General features: G+C 37.8%; 1 protein-coding gene across 1 annotated transcript in view; it reads right to left on the reverse strand.

Annotated features, from left to right (window-relative positions):
* naaladl2 (N-acetylated alpha-linked acidic dipeptidase like 2) overlaps nucleotides 1-20265 on the reverse strand; it is a 480620-nt gene that overhangs the window by 12577 nt on the left and 447778 nt on the right. Inside the window, exon 17 of the mRNA XM_080297617.1 lies at nucleotides 6950-7148. Coding sequence (XP_080153743.1) covers nucleotides 6950-7148 — 199 coding nt within the window. The remainder of the gene's footprint in view (nucleotides 1-6949; nucleotides 7149-20265) is intronic.

Here is a 20265-nt window from a genome sequence, read left to right on the forward strand (position 1 = left end):
GTAGTCAGATCTGGTTACTTACAACCACAACTATGATGGAAGGCCACAGTGACAGTGTCGACTGCTGTCTGGTTGGTTAGTTATATTGACCTTGTCAGAACAGCTGATTTTATATTTCACAAAAGGCTAAAATATTTAATCAGTGTGACCATTGCAGTCCCTTGATAGCTTCTTAACCGGTGCTTGAGCTAGCGACCCAGAATTGCGCTCCGGCACCTGCAATTAAAAAGTAATTAAATCTAATACATAATAAATACAAAGTAAGTTCATTTTTCATGTGCTGCAGCCTTTTGTTCCTTCCAGTTGATGGCATGGCACTCAATAACTAAAAGAGTAATGTCATTCCACAGCCTCCCCGGTGCACACTGCAGACATCCCTTTTTCCTTCTCAGTAGATGTCAGTCGGAGTAGTTGTGAAAAAGAAAGTTTTCACAGGACTGTGTGCCATCCATGGAAGTAGACCCCATTATCCAAACATCTGTAGGTCCATGTCTGTTATCAGTCTCTCTCACATGGTTGAAGATGAATTTTGATCTCCTTTGCTCTACAATGTTACTTCAAGTTCATTCAGGTTTGTTTGGATTCATTTATGCACAGCTCTGTCATGTAAGTTCCTGCCACAGCATTTTGGGTTTAAGGTCTGGACTTATCTAATCTGTCCCATTGCTACACTTTGATTCTTTTCTTTTTAAACATAGTGCTGGTGCGCTTGACTTCTTTGTTCTTTTGTGTCACTCATTTTCAGCTAAGCTTTAGTTGTTGAACAGATACTTTGGTTTACAGAGGAGTTCATGGTGCACACAGTGACTGCAAGATGCCTGTGGCCACAAAACAAGCCCACATCATCGCCTCCTGACAGTTGAGCTGAGTAGTATTTGAGATTTAGCTTGTTGGTTTGTGCAATTTCTCAGAGCACGGTCTGACCTTGGGGTGAATTTTCTGGGAGGTCCACTCATGGGAGGTTTGTGGCATTGTGCTAATACCTGAGCAGGCTAGACCAACAAACTGTCAAAACTTCTACTTTTATAGAGGTGGTCACATTTGCTGATGCATTTGATCAGAAGCACATAGCTGGTACTTACCTTCTTAAATCCTAAGGCAGCAGTACGGGTGTACTAGTGGACTGCATAGACCCGTGAAAAGTTTCTTTTTCATTTAACTGCATAACAGAGAACTGAGTTGCTTTTTATTTTTTTGAGAAGTGTAGATTAATTTAAAATTTCGAATGTGCAAATTTCAACACTTCAAACAGATCAAGAAATATTAGAAACATAAGCTGATTATTTGCCAAATTGCACACAAACAAACTCTGGAACTGTTTTTTTTCCTCAAGAAAGTTGAAGAAAACAGATTCTTTTTAAAGGTAAGGCCTGCTTAGCAAGTGAAATTTGATCAAGTTCAAATGTAAGACATAGATGTAATATTACAAATGCAATGTTCTGGGGTTTTGTTTTTTTTTAAATAATTTCGATTTGCTCTGTACATGATATGTTAATTATTTTTTGATATTTTGAAATATTTTTGAAAACAGATTAAATGACATTGATTTTATGTCACTCGTGAAGGTTATATATTAGTGAACTCAGCTGGTTTAATCTAGAAAGAGCAGCACAGGATAGCTCCAGTGCAGAACATACTACAAGTCACAAATGAATTTGTTCATGAATCAGTTTAAACCGCCATACAGGATCCTAGTTTGCCAACACACCAAACCTGCCTCACTAACTTCTCTTCTTGACTAACATTAGTCTAATCACTATTAAATGAAGCTTAGCCTAATTTCAATAAGGAACATCTGTAATCACTGGTCTTCCTGCTTTCTTGGTTGTTATGCTGCTTTTCTGTTCTTTACATGACTACTGGTTTCCCACACTGTCAATTGCAATACTGACATCGTTACCCTAGTCCAATGATCTTCTCGTCTACCTGTGAGCCAATCAGCCTCCACTTCACATGGTTTAAATCTATGCTCTCCATCACTCTCCCTTTCGGACTCTTTCGTGCAAACCACCTTCTCCTCATCTCCAGTGAGAGGTGTAAGGGGCCCATCCGGGACTCCTAGTATTACTTGAATATATTTGGATGTAGTATTGTAGGGTCAACCTTACAATATAAAGTGGCTGTTGTTGTGATTTGTTGCTGTATAAATAACATTGAATTGAATTGAACTTGAAGTGGAGAGTAGTGGACCCAAATCCAGACAAACGAAACGTGGACAAAACAGGAATCTTAACGAGATTAAGGGCGAGACGTTTATTGTGGCTGATAAAGACTACAAAACAAAGGGTGAGGCAAAACAATTCGACACTAAACTAAACCCAAACTGGGAAAACTAGAAAATATATGTGACAACTTTAAACATGAAAACCTGGGGTGGATATGAGGAAACCTGGAGACATCGCGTGACAACGAATAACAGAAAACTGACACGCTAAATACACAGAGAGGAGACGAGGGGAGTGGAAAGACATGGGGAACATAGCTGATACGAATGAAGATGACGCCAGAGGGGAAGCAAAATTAAACACATTGAACATGGAACACGAGACTGTCACAATAAAACAGGAAACATAAAGATGCAGACCTAAGACACACAGAGGGGAGGTGAACTTAACACTGAAGACATGACAGACTCACATGGGTGACACGGGAGTGAGACAAACACACAACCTCAGGGAATAAATCATAATGAAGGCAAACCACAAAACTCAAATATATCAGAATATAATACATGACTAAACTGTGTTTAAACAGGATCTAAATCATCATGATACCAAGATAATACACAATTAGCTCAGGATGCTGAGTGAAAAGACCCAGCACCCTGATGGAACCAAAACACCCTACTCCCAAGCTTTCAAATAAATCGAACAAAGAAACAAGCCAACGAAAGTCAACTTCTCCATGGTTTAACATGTATGATTTGATACTAAGATCACTAAAGGAGACAAGTCTAATTTATTTTATCTGGGGAAAAATGATTTTCTTGTTTTTTTTTTACATAAATCATGGAAAGGATAATCATTTTGATTTTCAATTTTATATAAAGTGTATATACCAAGTTAGGTACTTGTATCCATCTGTGAATGATTTATCCGTAACGTTATCTTGTGCATGAAGAGGCTTGTGCAGTTCAAATTCAGGTTTGTGCCAACACTACTGGCGAAGTTATAAGAACTTGTTGACTTCACATACTTTTCCGATTTATTATATTCAAACTTTTCCAGGAGAAGGTATGTGCCTTATTAAGAAGTTGTTTAAATGTGTGGTCCAGTTTATATGATGCATTTGTGTGTTTCTAATACAACATTGTAGTTTCCTTTCATATTATCAGAGGAGGTCTAAATGAAAATGAGCTTCGTTTGAAGTTAAAAGAGGTCTCTTGGCCATTTGAATGGACTTTTGAATCCGTAGCTAGCTTCAGCTCCTCAGCTTCTATCGACTGCAGTATTGAATCATGATGAATAAATAAACAAATAGCATAGGGTACATGAGTAAATTTTTATCCTGCACTGCACAACCAATCTTGTGAGGATTGACGAAAAGCTAGTGAGGATAAACTTTTCTGAATGTTAGAATTATTATACCTAAAACTGCAAAATAAAACCTACAACTCATACAGAAGCTGCTTGTGAAGCCGATGTAAAAAGAGACACTTAAAGCGCTAAAAACAAACCACAAAAACCCCTCGGTTTACGGAGTAGTTATCCTTGATGAGCATTGGAAATCCCACCACCAGTAGAAGGGTGTTAACGAGTGTACCTGCACCTATGTGCTCCTTGTGTCATCTAATTTTGGACTGAGTTACAACTTCAAGAGGACAAAAGTTTGAGTTCAGCCAACTGGTTGGAATGAGAGGGGTGGAAAAAAAATACATCATTACAGTTTTCTATAGTTTAGAAGAAAAAGGAATCCAAACAGTGAAGTAACACATATGGGATAGTAAGTAAAGTTTTCACACAAAAACAGCACCTTAAATGGCTCCCAGGAGTCACAGGGAATCGTTTTTAGTTAAAACGTGAGAGTAGTTAAACGTTAATTCATTGAATTTCTTGCCTAGTAAAAATGTTTAAGACTACTTTTGCTTTGCAGAGGTGGTGCTGTTATCCAGCAAACTGGCATCCTCTTCTTTACTTTATATTTATATTTTGTATGTGACTATCAGTGAGAACTTGTTTTCTCTCCACTAGACTGTACTTGTTCTACTTTGCCCTCGCCCTGCACATTTCTGCATGCACCTTTGGCTCTGTGGGCTGACGTTTTCTGACCTGTAGTTACTGACCCCACCAACCTGCTCACTTTTTATTGTCTGTTGTCTCCTGGCTCCTCTCTCACCCTAAGATTCCAAGTACATGGCCTCACTTCATTTCTTTTTCTTTTCTTTTACTTTTTTTTCCCGTCCTGTTGAAATTCTTCCCCCACTTTTGCAAAGTTCTTCCTCAAAGGTGTTTGTTGGGTTGCCTCTGTAATATTGAGAAACTCTGCTGAGACTACTTATGTTAGGATTTGTTAGTATATAAAGTTCTTTAATGTAATAACATTTTTTCTGCTATTTAAAAAACAAAACACAAAAAACAAAAGAATAATGCACGTTAAGACGGAAACGACATTAAGGTTAGCCAATCCAAAAGTAATTTGGTGGTTTGTATAACTGCACCAGCTCCTATAAGAGGTTTTCTGCTGCAGAGGACAAGTTAGTCTTACCAGCTTCAGAACAAGAACCACATTTAATGCTTACCAGAGTTAAAGAAGCAGCAACAATAACATCAAATGTTGGGAGAGACAGAAATCAGAACTTTATGACCAAAATGCTGAAAAACAATCCAATACTGAAAATCTGTCAATAAGTAGTTAATACAAGATTATGTAAAAAGCTTCAGGAGCTGAAACATGAAGCTGTTCAGAGAATAAACATAGTGCACAGCTGACTTACCCACTTACAAAGGTATCGAAGCAAAAGGATGCTAATTTGAAGAACCTGTGTGTGTTACAGTATTACAAATGCTGACAGGGTCTCTCTTATCCAAAATGAAATGAGATTAGACTATCCGTGATAAAGTATATTTCCTGTAATCCCTTACTGTCACTGCTCTATTCATCAGCAAATTTGAATTCCTGGATTTGGCCTCCGGAGTTGCCACGTGTTCCAAATGTTTCCCAGGCATAGTGGGAACTGTTTAGATGAGTCATTGCTATGCAGGCTACAGGCCATTGTGTTCAAACAGGTGTAACCTACAAGCTTGTTCTTTGCCTGCCAGGATTTTCTGAATAAGCTAGTGATTGAACCACTTTCATTCAGCTGCACTGGGCCACCACTACAATCAATGTGTACAGTTTTGGGATATTTCTCATGATCACACGCACAATGAAGAGTTCTGCACGCTAAACAGGTGACATTTAATAAAGGCCTCTCTAATTATCTGTTTAATGACAGCTCACCAGAAGACCTTTTCAAATGAAGTCATGAATTTAAATAACTCCAGGGTATATATACCAAGCAATGTGACTGCCTCATTGCTAGCTAGTGGTTGAGGAAAAAAACTTTTAAACAAATAAACTAATGGAGTGACAAAACTTAAAAGTCCAGACAGAAAAAAGAGACACAATGAGAGGAGTCAAAATGGCAGGAATTTAATTAGACATCCTTGGTTGGATGTACCAAAGTGATGTCAATACAATATTTGTACACTGTATTTTTTTTGTTCTGCGTGTGAATTTTATGCACTCTGTCATATGGACTTTATGGTTTTAATGACCACTTATGTTGAGTTGAGTTCACAATTTGGCTGCACCTACCAGTGATGGAGGGCAGAGCATTTGATTGTTCACTTCATCATCTTTAATAAAAAAGTTAACTTGTTAATACAGAATCAACATTTCTGCTCATGCCATAAAGTTTTCACAAAAAACAAAGGAAAAATCAAAAATGCAGAAACCCAACTTCCAACAACTAAAAGAGGGCGACAGAAGGCACATGCAGACAAACAGGGAGGCACATTTTGGAAAAGGATGTGTAAAAGAAACACACTTTCATTTCAGGATAGAACACAATAAACTTGTTTCGAGTATTGCTCACATGAGCTTTGCTCAAGTAGTTTTTCATCCCTGTGGAATTTTTGACCACTAATAATGCCTTACAGCAGTGTTTAACCAGTTTTTTTTAAATCATCTTGTAAACCAACAAATGTGCAAACCACATATTCCTACTAGTGGAGTCGACTGATAACAGCTGGCAAAAATGCTACGCAAAGACCTCAACGGCATTTTTTGTGAACAAAGGCAGGAAAGAACACTGCCGGTCAACAAATACGCATATTTCTAACTATTCAAAAATTCCAGTTTGCAAAGACTTCATCAATAGGGAAACTTTATCACACACAACTTTCTTTTTTAATGAGAAAATGCCATCTAGTATCATTGATAAGTGGTATGTGATGCTGGAGCGCACAGCAAATGCAATGGCTTGGCTGGGGAGCTGAGTAGGTATGTGAGAACATGCAAACTAAACCACGCTAACAAGGAGGTAGGAGGACCAACTGTGCCATCGGTGATGTGGAGGAGGCAACTGTGAGTGAGCCAAAGGTGGAAAAGGTTTCTGAGAAGAATGTTGTTCCAGTCATCTCCAAGTTTGCTTAGCTTAGATTTAAGACCTTTTAATGCCATGTGGAATAAATAATAAACTTTAACAATGTAAAAAGGCAAAGAAATGAACTGGTGACCCATAAAAACACAGAGAAAACAGCCACATTGATATAGGATGAAACTTCTAATGTCAAACAATTAATTAAAATATATTCAAGATTGTGGAGATTTAATTATGTAACATAATCTTGCAGGTCTTGAAACTGAAAGCATCGGTATCCTGGGGGTGCATTGGCTAACGGTAAATGGAATGCTTATACCTCCTTACACCAATGTTGCAACTCTGAAGCAATAACTCTTCTCCTACCTGTACACTCCAGGCGGTGTCTGTGGGATGATGAAGCTCTTCTCCAGGTCACGGAGTACATCATTCAGCATCCGCACGTGGGAGGGGTCACGCTCTTTTGGGTCATTTGCCGGCCGCATAGTTTCTGACTGGAAGAAAGCTGCATGGTCTCTGAGAGCGGAGGCTGAGGAAAGCAAGGGCAGCGATAGTGCACTCTTGTCTAGACGGATATGTACAAAAAGAAAGAAAGAAAAACAACAGGAACAATGGATGAAAAAGAATATCGCGTTTAAGCTATGCCCACAAAAAAATATTAGCCTAAAAAGAGAGACGATATGGAGTCACTAGGTTGTGGTTTGAAAGTTTGAGAACCAAAATCTCGGAGTAAATGTCTCAACAAGACCTGTGAAATGAACAATTTACACCTTAAGGGCTGTTTCAGGACTGGACTGCCTGTAACAAGGACCAAATCACTATCTTATAAGCCACATCACATTTGAAGGTGATCTTATGTATAAAATACAGACAAAATTAATGCATGGCAACACAAGTTTACATCACATGTCAAAGCATAAACCCCATGGGTCAGCTGTCAGGATCGACACGGTATCAAATATAACACAATAAAACACTGCGGTGCATTGTCTGGAGTCTCGTGCATGTCAGATGCCCTTGCTGGGAACAGCAGCCTTTGCAGTATTAGCTGGAGCAAAATAAGTGGTGCAATCATAGATTTTCATAAAACTGCACGTGTGAGTGGTCAGAACAGGGCTTCCATGGAGCAATCTAAAAATAACAGCAGCACTGGAAATCAGAAATTCACAAAGACCTTGAAAGTCAAAATAAGGCAAGGTTTTTGATTTTAATGAGCAGAGTCAGAGGTTTGTCTGATTGCACCTTATAGCCAGAATCAGATGGGAAATTGCCCTGTTATAACCTGTGCCTTCTTCAGCATATACCACAATAATAGAAGTCATTTAGGGATAAACTTAAACCACATATTAAACTGATACAGCTCATGGACGGATGAAAGAAGAGTCATGAAATACTTCTCTAAATAGTTAAAGCTGCTAGCCTTTGCATGCTGTTTTCACAAGTTTAAAGATCAGGAATGAGCTGCGTCACATGCTCAGATGCTGCTGGTCACGTCTATGCATTGCGGATATCAGCTGCGGGTATTAGAAAAATCAGAAATCAGTTATTTTCTTATTTTATCTAATCAATAGAAAATTATTACTACTTCTTCTCATAGCATAGCAAAAAGTTTAGACCATACATCTGTTCCCTATCTGGCTTCAAAATTAGTTTGTGACCTGAGCAGTCTCTCTTTTAAACCTTCCACCAACTGGGCACTAAACACACTAAATTAAACAGATCCCCCCTATCGAGCTAACGCGCATACATATCCAGTAACGATGCAATGTTGTCCTCATTAGGCTGTCAACACAAAGCAGGCTTGTTTTACAGTACATTTGGCACCGCAAATCAATTACCTTTCATTTACAGTTAATTGCCTTGTATTCTTGGCTCTATTAAATGATATCTGGCTGGATTCAATGGGCCTGTTTTGGAAAGGCTGAAATCTGCCATGCAACTGTTTGCATGAGGACAAAGGTTCTTGTTCAGGTGTTCAGCTCTTAATGGTCAACTGTCAGTTAGCAATAAGCAGTACACAGCAGTAAGCACAGCAGTAACACTGTTGCCAAATAGCGACTGAGGAAAATACAGAGGTCATTTTTAATTTGTTCTATTATACGAGCTGATTATGTCCTTTATGCTTTCCATGTTTGCATATGTAGAAAAACAATGATGACCCATGCATTCCAGAGGAAACACAAAACTTCATTGTTAACATTTCCATTAAAGAATAACAATAAAATAAACCACTGCAAGATTTGCTATTTTTGATACTTATACATAAGTATTCTCATATGGTTACTATTACTATTGGTATTATGCTGTTTTGCTCCAGACCTGTTATGACAGACATCTAAAAAAGAAAAACGAAAAAAGAAAACAACTGGGCAGGGGTGAGCTTAAGCTAGAATTACCCTAATTTACCATTAATCTAAAGGGGATCTATCTGGCGATTGCGGACTTCACTGAACCCATAAAAGGAGATGAAAGATACAGACATCGTGCAAGGTTCAGCTGTATGAAAGTTGTTCCTGGATTCAGAGAATGTGAAGAGCTGACTGCCTGGGATGACAGAAGAGAGAAGGGCAGACTTCTTGAGGATTATGTGTTATTATTCTAAAGAACAGCATAAACTAATGCCTTCCAAGATATTAATCGACAGACCTTCCCGCGTGTTTGTGCTCCTTCAGATAAGAGTGTGTCACAGTAGGTTTGAGAACAGAGCGTGACTCATTGCAGAGGAGAGTGGAAGACAGAGGGGACAAAAATAGACAACGAGCGCAGTTCTCTCCTACAAATTTAAATGGCTCTGGCTTCTCGCAGCCAGCTGGGACTCATGAAATATTGTTTGATTGTTGTAATCCATCACATCTTTTGACACACAGGGACGTGTGTGAGTGTGTTTGTGTTTGGGTATACAGTTGGGACATGGCCTCATGCGATGACAGAGGCAGAGAGAAGAAGTAAAGGAAAGAGCTTTAAAGTGATGTTTTTTTTCAACATTCATTTATATCAGAATCTACAAATATTCAGGGAAATTATTCTCATTTTCACGTATTCTTCAAGAATTATGGCTTTCTGATTTTGCATTTGTCTTTATTTAGTTTTTAATTAAAGTGTTTTATGTCTGTTGCTGTTTTTTGAAATTACACTTGCATTAGGACCAAGTAGGTAATATAACTAAACCTACATTACCTTCCTGTGTTCTGTCAAAGATACCAAGTATCAAACTGTATCAGTATCAAGCTTTGTTACTAAAACTCTGTATACATAATAACTAAAATGTAAATTTTCTTTCTGTCAGGTTTGTAAACCAGTGGATATTCTTTAGTGCTTCCTTATAAGTAGTAATTATTGAGCTCACATGAAGAAAGATAATATCTGCTCCCAGTCGGAGGTTGAAGTGGACACTCTCTTAACTAGCTGCATGTTTTTTTTTTAATCTCAGAAGAGGTAGTGTAATGTACCTTTCAGCGCTGTAAAGATTTTCAGTTGTACCAGAGCTGTCATTTTATTTATAGCTCTTATAGCGTCAATAAAATATTCATCATAGGGTGTATCTGTAAGGGATTACTGGTGTCTTATCTCAGTCATCGTCACCAAATGTCACCAATAGACTGAAACCTCTGAAAGGAAACAGTAAAGGAGCACATGTAATGACACGTGGAAATGATGACAAAGAGAAACTACACAAAAAATAAAATAAATGACAGCTACAAGGTCATTTTTAAACCCCTTAAGCCCACCAAGGTTTATGCCATATTTCACAATCTTACAGCAAGTCATCCAAATCTGCACCAAGATGCTCCACCTTATGTTCATGAAATCCACAAATACATACACAAAACAACACTAATAACACTGTGCTGTGTATATATAAAGACATTACTTATATACTGTATATTGTGGAACCTTTTATAATATAATTTTCCATATCAATCTCTTTGCATTTAATTTATTTTTTGTGTGTGTGGAAAAAAAACACCACTTTGTTCATTGGAAGGGTGAAAAAAAAGTGTAAAGCACACAGCAACTCAAATAAATACATTGTAAATAAAAAACATTCAGCTGCGCACACAGTCTTGTTGCTGTGGCATTTGTGTCTTCCAATAGTTCACACAATTTGGAAAGAAAGGCTGTGTGGTTTCAAATAATGATTTAGAATATATATCTACCATGTCATGTCATGTCAATTCAGTTCGGCTCTGGTATATTGAGAACATGAACTGCAATTAATCCACAAGCAGTTCCCTTTTTACAGATAAATTACATGTTAAATCTCAAACATTTTCAAGCTCTTCTTTTCAAACTTTCACTCATTATTCAATTAATAACTAACTACTGAGCACACAAAGATAGCTCATCGTCGTATTCACAAAGCCTCAGAGCACATAGGTGATGTTCATGTCACATGACTGTGGAGGACTACAGGACGCCTAAAACTCAGAGGGTCGTGTCAGGTTGCAACAGATTTGACGTCTGTTTCACTTTTCCAGAAAATAAAACTAAAAGAAATCTGATTTGTTTTCAATATAAGCATGATAAGTCATAAAATAACTATCAGATTGCATCAAATGTTGCAATCAAATTCTGCACAGAATTGAAGAATCATTTCTTCCTTTTAACTAAATCCCCCAACTCTTTGAGTACTTCATCTCAATCTTTTAAAATTTCTTTTCTTTTTTCCATTCAAAATCATGTGGCTATGACTGTGTTGCCAGTGCCACCAGGCACACAAACGGAGACACCACCAACACATTCGCTACCTTCTCCAACTCACCCTACGCCTCTCTACCACCTGCACTTAACACCGACTGTGACAATGAGAAAATGTGCTTCTTTTGGTTATTATTAGAATTTAGATACTGAATATATGATTTTATTAGCTCTGTATGTGTCTAAATAACATGCTGTGCAGATGAAAGTGGTTAGTGTCCACCTGATTTCACCAGAGGACATTATGATAGCATCCAGCAAAGCATACCTCATGCCTGCTATTTTCTGCATGAACAACACATACTCCTAATCCGGTCGTTAAGTGATGACGTGACGAATCCTACTTCCGGGCCTAAAGTAGTCTGCGTTTAATATGGCTTTTGTGTTGTTAACATGTTTAATGTTATGTATTTTCTTCTATTTAATCTCAAAAAGCTCCTAAAACAGTCAGTGATCACTGTTGACCTCCCTTGGCTTTTATTACCACTAATCATTTATTTAAGCTCAGTTTTTAAAACCTTAGGATGTAACTACAGCCCAGCCCATGCAGCAGTATATGAATGACTAACCTCGTTATCTCAGTTGTTCTCCTGGCTGAAGTTTGGTCCTTTTACAGCATCCTGCCATGCGATTACATTTGTTCCTGACCACCGAGAACACTCACGTTAACTTTTATTGAGTGGAAAAAAAGTTAGCTTGTTTATATTATGCTAACATAGCTGTGTCACTAGCGGTCACGTAGCACATCATTATATACCAGCTAGCCAAACTTCAGTAACCCTTTTTTTTTTTTTTTTTTTTTTTTTGTAAAAAAAAACCCTACAAACGTCACTGCTGTTTAGTTTTCTGTCTTCATTTATGTTGGAAGTGATAACAGAGCTGTACGTTTTAATTTGTTTCCAAAACCCCGCAGTCAGGACATGCTATATTGTATTTAGATAGAAGCTAGCGAGCTAACTTCCTGCTAACTTCTAACTCCGTTAAATGTCATAAATTCCATTTTCATGGATGCCTGGATGTTAAACTCAATTGTTACACCTGGTACAGCAGAACGCTGATCATTTTATTAAAGATGAAAGACTTTAGACAGTTTTTCAACTCTCAGTAATGCCATAGTGATCGTTTGATATATGGACCTGCAGCGGAGTTTAGGCCCAGACACGGCTAGTGACGTTAGACTTAACAACATAGTGGTTAATGATGAGGTGAAATGAGGTTAAAAAATTGAAGACTTGAGGCATCAACATAGTTTTATAAACCATTTTTGTCTTTGCAGAAAAATGTTGGCCGAATTCATTTATGCAAGGCTGAACAGACATTATTCTTCTCAAGGCCTTCTGACTGTGAAGCCATCCTGATAAAGTGGAGAATAAGAGTGTCCTTATGGTGACGGGCAAGTGCGTGGAACTGAAAGCACACAGAGCAGTAAATATGTTCTGTAACTGGCTTGAGAATAGAAATTTTTTTAGTGAAAGAAAACTTTGATGTTTTGTTAATATTAGTGGCTGTGGTGTCCTTGGTGATCACTGATTGGACAGTCAGAATGTAACTCTCTGTCCATTTAACGTTCTTTCACTGATTACAAGCAGAGCCCTGAGTGTTTCACAGCTAAATGTTCATTAAAGTACTTTTTTAGAATGTGTTCAAATTGAATGTCCATTAAAGCCAAGGTCAGTCCACGACAAATTCTGAAAGAAACTTTCCTCCTCTCTGTTAATCATATAGTGGATCAACCTCTTGTGCAAGTGCAACAAAGAATCCATTACAAGTGGATTTTTAATTTTTGGCTACGAATCGGAATTAATTAGCAGCTCAAACCTTGTACAATCAAAGCTGCAAGACAAAGTGTTTAGCAATGTCATTTGGAGTTTGTGTTTTTGCTCTAAAGCAGAGGAATCTGGGAAATGATAACTAAATTTCCATAACTGAGCAAAGTCAAAGACATACATGAAGAAATATACATGCCTTTGGAACAGGAGTCACAAGTTCCATTCCCACCTGGGATGTCTGTATGCAGTAAGGGTGCTCGGGCGTTGCCCGCATTGACAAGGTCCACGTCAGGTATTGAGGAACCAGGGCACCCTGATGAGAAGAGGGCATCGGTGGGCAAGAGACGAAAATAGGGGGCTGTTGGAATGCTACTAAGCAAGTAACCCCAGCAGAAGGGGGTACAAGAATAGGAGCATTAGGTGCAGTTACTCCAGCAGATCCCAGGAACAACATCTGAGATCTCTGACCAGAAGAGCGCAGTCCTATGAACAGCTAAGATACTGCACAGGACCCTCAAGGACCCCATCATCATGGTTTGATATGCCATGATGATTGTTGACAGCGCAGATGAAGAATGATTTTTATTATTATTATTTTTCTGGAGTTTGGACTGGATACATGAATATTGGTTACATGGCTTTGGTTACATATTTGATTAGAAATATGACACATTTGCAACGTTTGCACTGAGCCTCATGTCCCCCTACTGATGATAAAATGTGATATTGCTTAGACCTGAGCAAAGTCCTTGGGCACTTGCAGATGTGGAAGTCTACCATGGTAACTAACTCAGTGTGTGCTAAGCAAGTAGCCCCCCACTTATTTAGACCACCATTGGCTTGAACTGAACTACAGACTGTCATATCCCCAAAACATTAAAAATCTTCTGTATAGTTAAGGTTTTACTTCGTAGTTGAAATGTTGGAAGTTTCAGAGTGGAGAAACGCAGCAGAATAAAGCCTCATTTACGTAATTCTTCACATACTTAATTTCACAGTTTTAAGCCCTAAATTCATATATGATTGCACTGTCATCAAGAATGTGGGGATATTGTTATCTTGCCAGAGAGACTAGATGGTTAGCACTGTGTAGACTGATGAGATGATAGATAGGAATATACTCACCAGTGGGATTTTCAAGGATAGAAGGGAGCCATCATAAAGAGTATAAAAATGTGAAAAGTGTACCATACAGAATATCCATCGACAGTCTCCTTGTGTGAACAAAGGCCACTTATACATCTGAAAAGTCTGTCTATAGAGACATCTTTTCACAACATAAGTAAGATGCCCATGTTGGTCTTGTTTGAAATCTGAGAGCAGAGAGCACACAAGGTCACCATCTTCTACGCTTTTTGTGGAAAAAAAAGGTTACATGGACACGTGCCATTATATATACTGAAGTCAGAGCTTCATAATAGTGGTTACCTTCTCTCTTTACTCTATCTCCAGACTTAAATGTAATTATAGAGTGAAAGGAAGCTATTTGGCTTTGCCACTGATATGCCTAATTAATCCTGAAAATGTACAATGGATTTTAAGTGTCAGTCAGGTATAAGGTGTAATTCCTTCATAGACACACACATTTAGTTTGATTTCCTCAGTGTATACTAGTAATTCTCAGTGCTGAAATTAGAAATGATCTACCTATCTTTGAGCACTGCTGTTGAGGACCAAAGGAAGCCTTGATACTGGGCGCTATCTGAACAGTAAATTAATGGAGATTTATGTCAGATCAGACTAGACCAAAGGCAGTTTTGTATAAAGGGAGAAAAAAGGAGCATAGTGATTAAAAAAAAGTTGAACAAAAGGTGTTGGGTGGGGGGTTCAATTAGCTCTGGTTGTTTGATCTGAGTACCCTCCATAACTGCCAGTCATGAATACTGCTGTGCTCCATGCTGGCTGTGAAGAATCCATTAAATATCACTGGTCCTTTGCTGCAGGGGGCTGCTAAAACACCCAGAAACTCACTCACACAGCCGTTTCACATCCCCTAAATGTGCTCACAGTGAGCATTTAGAAAACTCAAAAAAACCCAAACAAAAACAACCAACAGCACGAGTTACCAACCATTTAGCCTATACATAAAGAAAGACACAACAAATGTCCTGATAGCACACTCGAAATAATAATCACTAACAGTACTCTCTCGCACAAGTGTAAAAAAACCCTTTTCATATACAAAAGCTTTCAGCAACTGCACTTTTTTCTGTCACCCCCATTTCCAGTGAATGTGAAATTCAGAACAGCACTTTATTGTGGCTCCTGCTCTCTTAGTCTTGTTAATAGCCTGTTTACTTCTACTTTGCTTCGCTTCTGTCAGTCAATGGCTACAACCAGGGAAAACCTACAAAACCACGAAGCAGCAACAAAAAAGCAGAACCAAGTAACATGACTTCAGTCTGCTTGTCTATCAGTCTCCTCTTCTTTATTTCAGTAACACGTACACACACGCTGACTTAGCTGTTTATTGAGCTAACATTTTAGTGTTTTCTGTTTGGCCTTTTTCCTCATCTAACTGTACATTTGTTGTTTAAAATATAACCAGTTTTCAAATGTTGAAACAAGTTTAGCAACAGCGGTGGCAGCAAAGAATCATCATAGTTTGTTGTTAGGAAACCATCACACATGCTCATGTGAATTTTTAGAACTCAAAACACTTTTATTGACATGTGAAAGGCTCTCCTGGATCATGTTTCATGTCAGTTCTTCTCAATTCCTTGAAATTTCCTTTGCTGCCAGCAAATTAACATGAGCAGTAAACCTCCTCTATAAAACGCTGCTTTGCAGTAGATTGATACGTTGGCCATATGGTAACAAATGAGCCATCTTTGGAAAGGCGTCGAATTTGACAAACCAAAACAAACCAAAACAGCAGAACGACTTTGGAGCGGAACTTCGCAGCTGGGTTATGATTATGTGTTTCTATTCGATTATACGTTTCTGACTATGAGAATCAATATGAGCACAACCTAACATACAAGATATTAATTCAAATTCACTTCAAAAAACAATTTATTTATCCCCAAGGGGGTGATTAAAAAAGAACAGAGAGCATCATATGAGACATAGAACATCAAACAAATATAAAAATAAATACAAAAAGTCAATATAAGAAAAAGTCAAAATAAATGCGATCTCGGGAGGAGGGGGGGGGGGGGGGGTTTAAATGGAGTTTAAACTAACTTTAAAATGGTTATTTTTATGAGCTACTATCAGAATCAGGGGCTCAAGTGAATTGTTCCTAATCCTCTTATTTTTTTTATCTTGGTTAAAATTATAAGGTGTTCAAATTATACTATTTACGTGCCAGCTTTATCTACAACCACTGCCATTAACCAACCCACACACAACAGCAGCCCCGCACCAGGAATTATTTATCATCATTCACTATCTGTTAACACACGCACACATCAAAAAGTATTTATTTCACTGTCCTATTCCTCCTCCTCTTCTTTCTCTCCATCTGGTGCTTCTCTGTATTTTTAAACAGCAGAGATAAGAGCCCTCTCCCACCTGTTTTCTGACTAAGCAGGAGAGGCTTGTAAAAAAAAAAAAAAAGCATTGAGAAAATCAGCACGTTCACCAAAGTCAAATTTATAACTTTAGGACATTTATAATGCCACCTGGAATTAAATTTAATATCAATTTAATAACCACAATAAAAAGCCCCAAATCTGTCACAGCCAGTCTCTTTCTGATTAGACACAGCTGATGAGAATAGTAAAATTACATGTAGGCATAAGGAAAGATGACACTGGATGACAGTCTAAGAACAGGGTGTCCAATTGTGTATTAAAAAAAGAGATAAAAAATAAAATAAAGCTTGTTCCAAAAATGAGTAGCAGCACCACTCTGTTTCCATTCATCCTTAGCACCGTACACAATTCAGTTGATTTATTTAATCTTTTTAAATAATCTTTAATTTATTTAATTTACCTCTTTCTCACTCATAGCATCCAAGCAAAAATAACATATAACACATAACATAAAACATAATAAATAGAAAAAAGTGTAAATAACTGCATTTAATACAAAATGTTTAAAATTAAGATATTTAATATAAATATATAGATTGTTTTTGTTTATGTTCTTGTTTTTTTGGTAGTCTAGCACAGTGGTTCCCAACCCCCGGGCCTCGGACCGGTACCGGTCCGTGAGTTGTTTGGTACCGGGCCGCTAGAGTTGAGGCTCAGGAGTGAAATGTATGGTTTTCAGGGTTTTTATTGGTTTTCAGCGTTATTTTGTTATCGTTTTTATCGTTAAATCGGTTTTCCTGGGTCTTGTCACGTGTGTTATGAATAAATCAAATTTATTTCTGTACCGGTACTAGTTTTATTTTGTTGTATTTATCCACGACACCTTAAAGTCCGGTCCGTGAAAATTATGTCGGGCATAAACCGGCCCGTGGCGCAAAAAAGGTTGGGGACCGCTGGTCTAGCAGACAGCTCCTTAACCGCCACTGACAGCAGCCTCATAGCAATCAAAGGCCACGTCCCTAATATCATATTTCAAATGTTAACCTTTGAACAAAATAGGATTATTATAATCATTATGATTAATCAGTTCACTGTAATGGGACCTCAGGCCACTAAAAATATAACAAGTGAACTTTTTGAAAAATTAGCCCCAATGCTCATAAACTTAACAAACATGTTAACATACACAGTGAATTATTCGGGTAAAGTTTTTTACTTGTATATGACTGATTTTATACAAACTTATTTGGATAATACACGCTCTATTACTTAAGTTTCTTAAGCATTTAAATAATGATGCAACTTCAGACTAACAGTGTCTTAGTGAACAGATTTGTGTTTTTGCTCTTTTTCTAATTTAACACATGATCTAATGGTCAGAGGCAGCATTCAGAATATAGCTAGCTAAACCCACAGCAGAAAATAAAAACTCCTAAATCTACCTTTAGTAACCATAGTAACGGTTGCTCCATCTTTCCAACAACACATATAATTAACGAAATATTAGACTGATGACTGAAGAGCAAATAAATAAATAAATAAGAAACATGATCTACTTATCCAAACAGGTTGTTCTAATGATGGAAAAATGCCAAAGATTTGTGGTTTTTTTAGAATATGGACAGAACTTAGACTGTTATAAAGTCCTACAGTAGGTTTAGAAGGATGGCTGCAGTGGGTGATATTACCTTTTTTGACAAAAAAAGATTAAGTAGGAATTGAGTAGCGAGAGTAGCCGAATTAAATATCGGAAGCTTCACGTATGAATTATATAAAACTCAACAGTCTGGACCAGCGAAACCACAGCACATTTCTTTCAACTTTTCTTGTTCTGTGCTACTAATTGATGGTGTAATTTCCTGCTGCTGTTTGTTTCTTTGTTGGATGGTTCACCTTTTAGCTACAAAGAAATGACACTCATTTGTAGTACGGTTCTTCAGCACACCACTTATGTGCAAAGTTGCCAAGACGGTGTAGCTTTCATGCTTATAAAGTGCTTTTGAATTGAAATGACAGAGAAGAGAATCAGTGGAACAGACATATGGGTGATGAAGAAATAGACATAGGGGCTACAGGCAGGTATAATAATCAGTCATCTCTCTCTCTCAGGTTATAATCTGTCCATTAGTCTCAGATGAGGAAGCATAACCACTCAATCTAGGCATTAATGGGACAATGCTTACATACTTAGACAGAGCCACTGAACCCGAGCCACTGAGTGATTGCCTTAGTGGTACAATGAATGAGACTTGAAGTTAGAGCTACAGTACGTGTCATGAAGAGCATCTCTCCATCTCCATCTCTTTCAATCTCTGATCATAGTGTGTGAATGATTGATACACCTTGGCTTATAGATTTATTTTATCACGAGTCTGAAGAATCAGCTCGGTACAGTGTGCACCAATCAAAATGTATTCATAGAACTCACTCGGTTCGACAGCGTGCTTGTTTTCCTCATGCATAACAAAACTAACATTGCATTATTTTTTTATTTTTGACTTTGAGGCTGTGTGAAGGCCGCGTGCAGGGTAAATGTATTAAAGCCTTTGTTGTCCATCCTCTTTGAATAGTCATCTTAATATTCAAGGACAGTCTTTGCATGTTTGGAGACTGTGACTGAATAAGCTGATTTTGGCTCAGAAGGCCGGAGCTGTGCAGCATGCTAACCGCTGAGTATTTGACAATGTACATTTTCATGGGTTTCAATTCATCCCTTGACAAAACTGCTATGTTTTCTAGCTAACGGCACACATTTTTTAGGTTTTATAAATGCAAGTGTGTTTATGCAAGTCATACAACAGGGCCATTTAATTTAGTCAATTAATTTAGCTTCGAATTGATAGATTATTAACTTGACCTACAGTACAAGATACCTGCTCGCTCTAGCCAGATTCCACACAACATTTATTCAGTATAATCCAAAATATCCATTCCTAATGTTAATTATATCTTATAATTAGATTGCTTAGTGAATGAAATTGATTTTTTGGAATAACAGAGGATCGGCTGCATGCACAGAACAGATATTAACCTGACGATCCACAGGAAATGAAGTTTAATAAATTAAAGTAAAAAATGACCAGAGATTTCAAGGAAAAAAAAAACCTGCTTTACTGCAAATGATCTCTCAAAGTGAACGTGGAATCTGTATGAAACACCTCAGTGGTTTACTACAGTCCATTAGCCAAGGCATTACAGCCATACTGGACTGTTATGAATCTGGTGTTTACATCCATTACAGATTTCTAATTTCTTTTCAGTTTCTACACACACACACACACACACACACACACACACACACACACACACACACACACACACACACACACACACTGATACAGATTCAAGACCACCTTTTCGATACAAGGATATATACTGTGCTGAAAGAGGAGAACCAAGAACAGTAAGAGCAGAAGAATGAGAGGGTGCAGAAAAAGCTATGGGAGTTACAACAAAAGGACAACTCAAGAAGACTTAGTTTTCTCAGGGCTGATGTAAAAGTCTGAGAGGGATTACATTTGACACTTTACTGGATTTACAAATTAAAATAATCAAAGTCAGTATGTTGTGTAATCATGAGAGAAAGACTTTGGTTTAATCAGCTGAAACAGTTCTTCATTATTCTGCATGTCCATGTGTATGTGCCTGCATGGAGAAACATTCTGCAACTCTTTTGTTGCATGTTGAAATTGTTGTGCATCCTTATGATATCCTTTTTTCCAAATGGGGTTTAAGT

The sequence above is a fragment of the Astatotilapia calliptera genome, chromosome 23 (assembly GCF_964374335.1).
Source record: "Astatotilapia calliptera chromosome 23, fAstCal68.1, whole genome shotgun sequence".
Lineage (NCBI taxonomy): Eukaryota > Metazoa > Chordata > Actinopteri > Cichliformes > Cichlidae > Astatotilapia > Astatotilapia calliptera.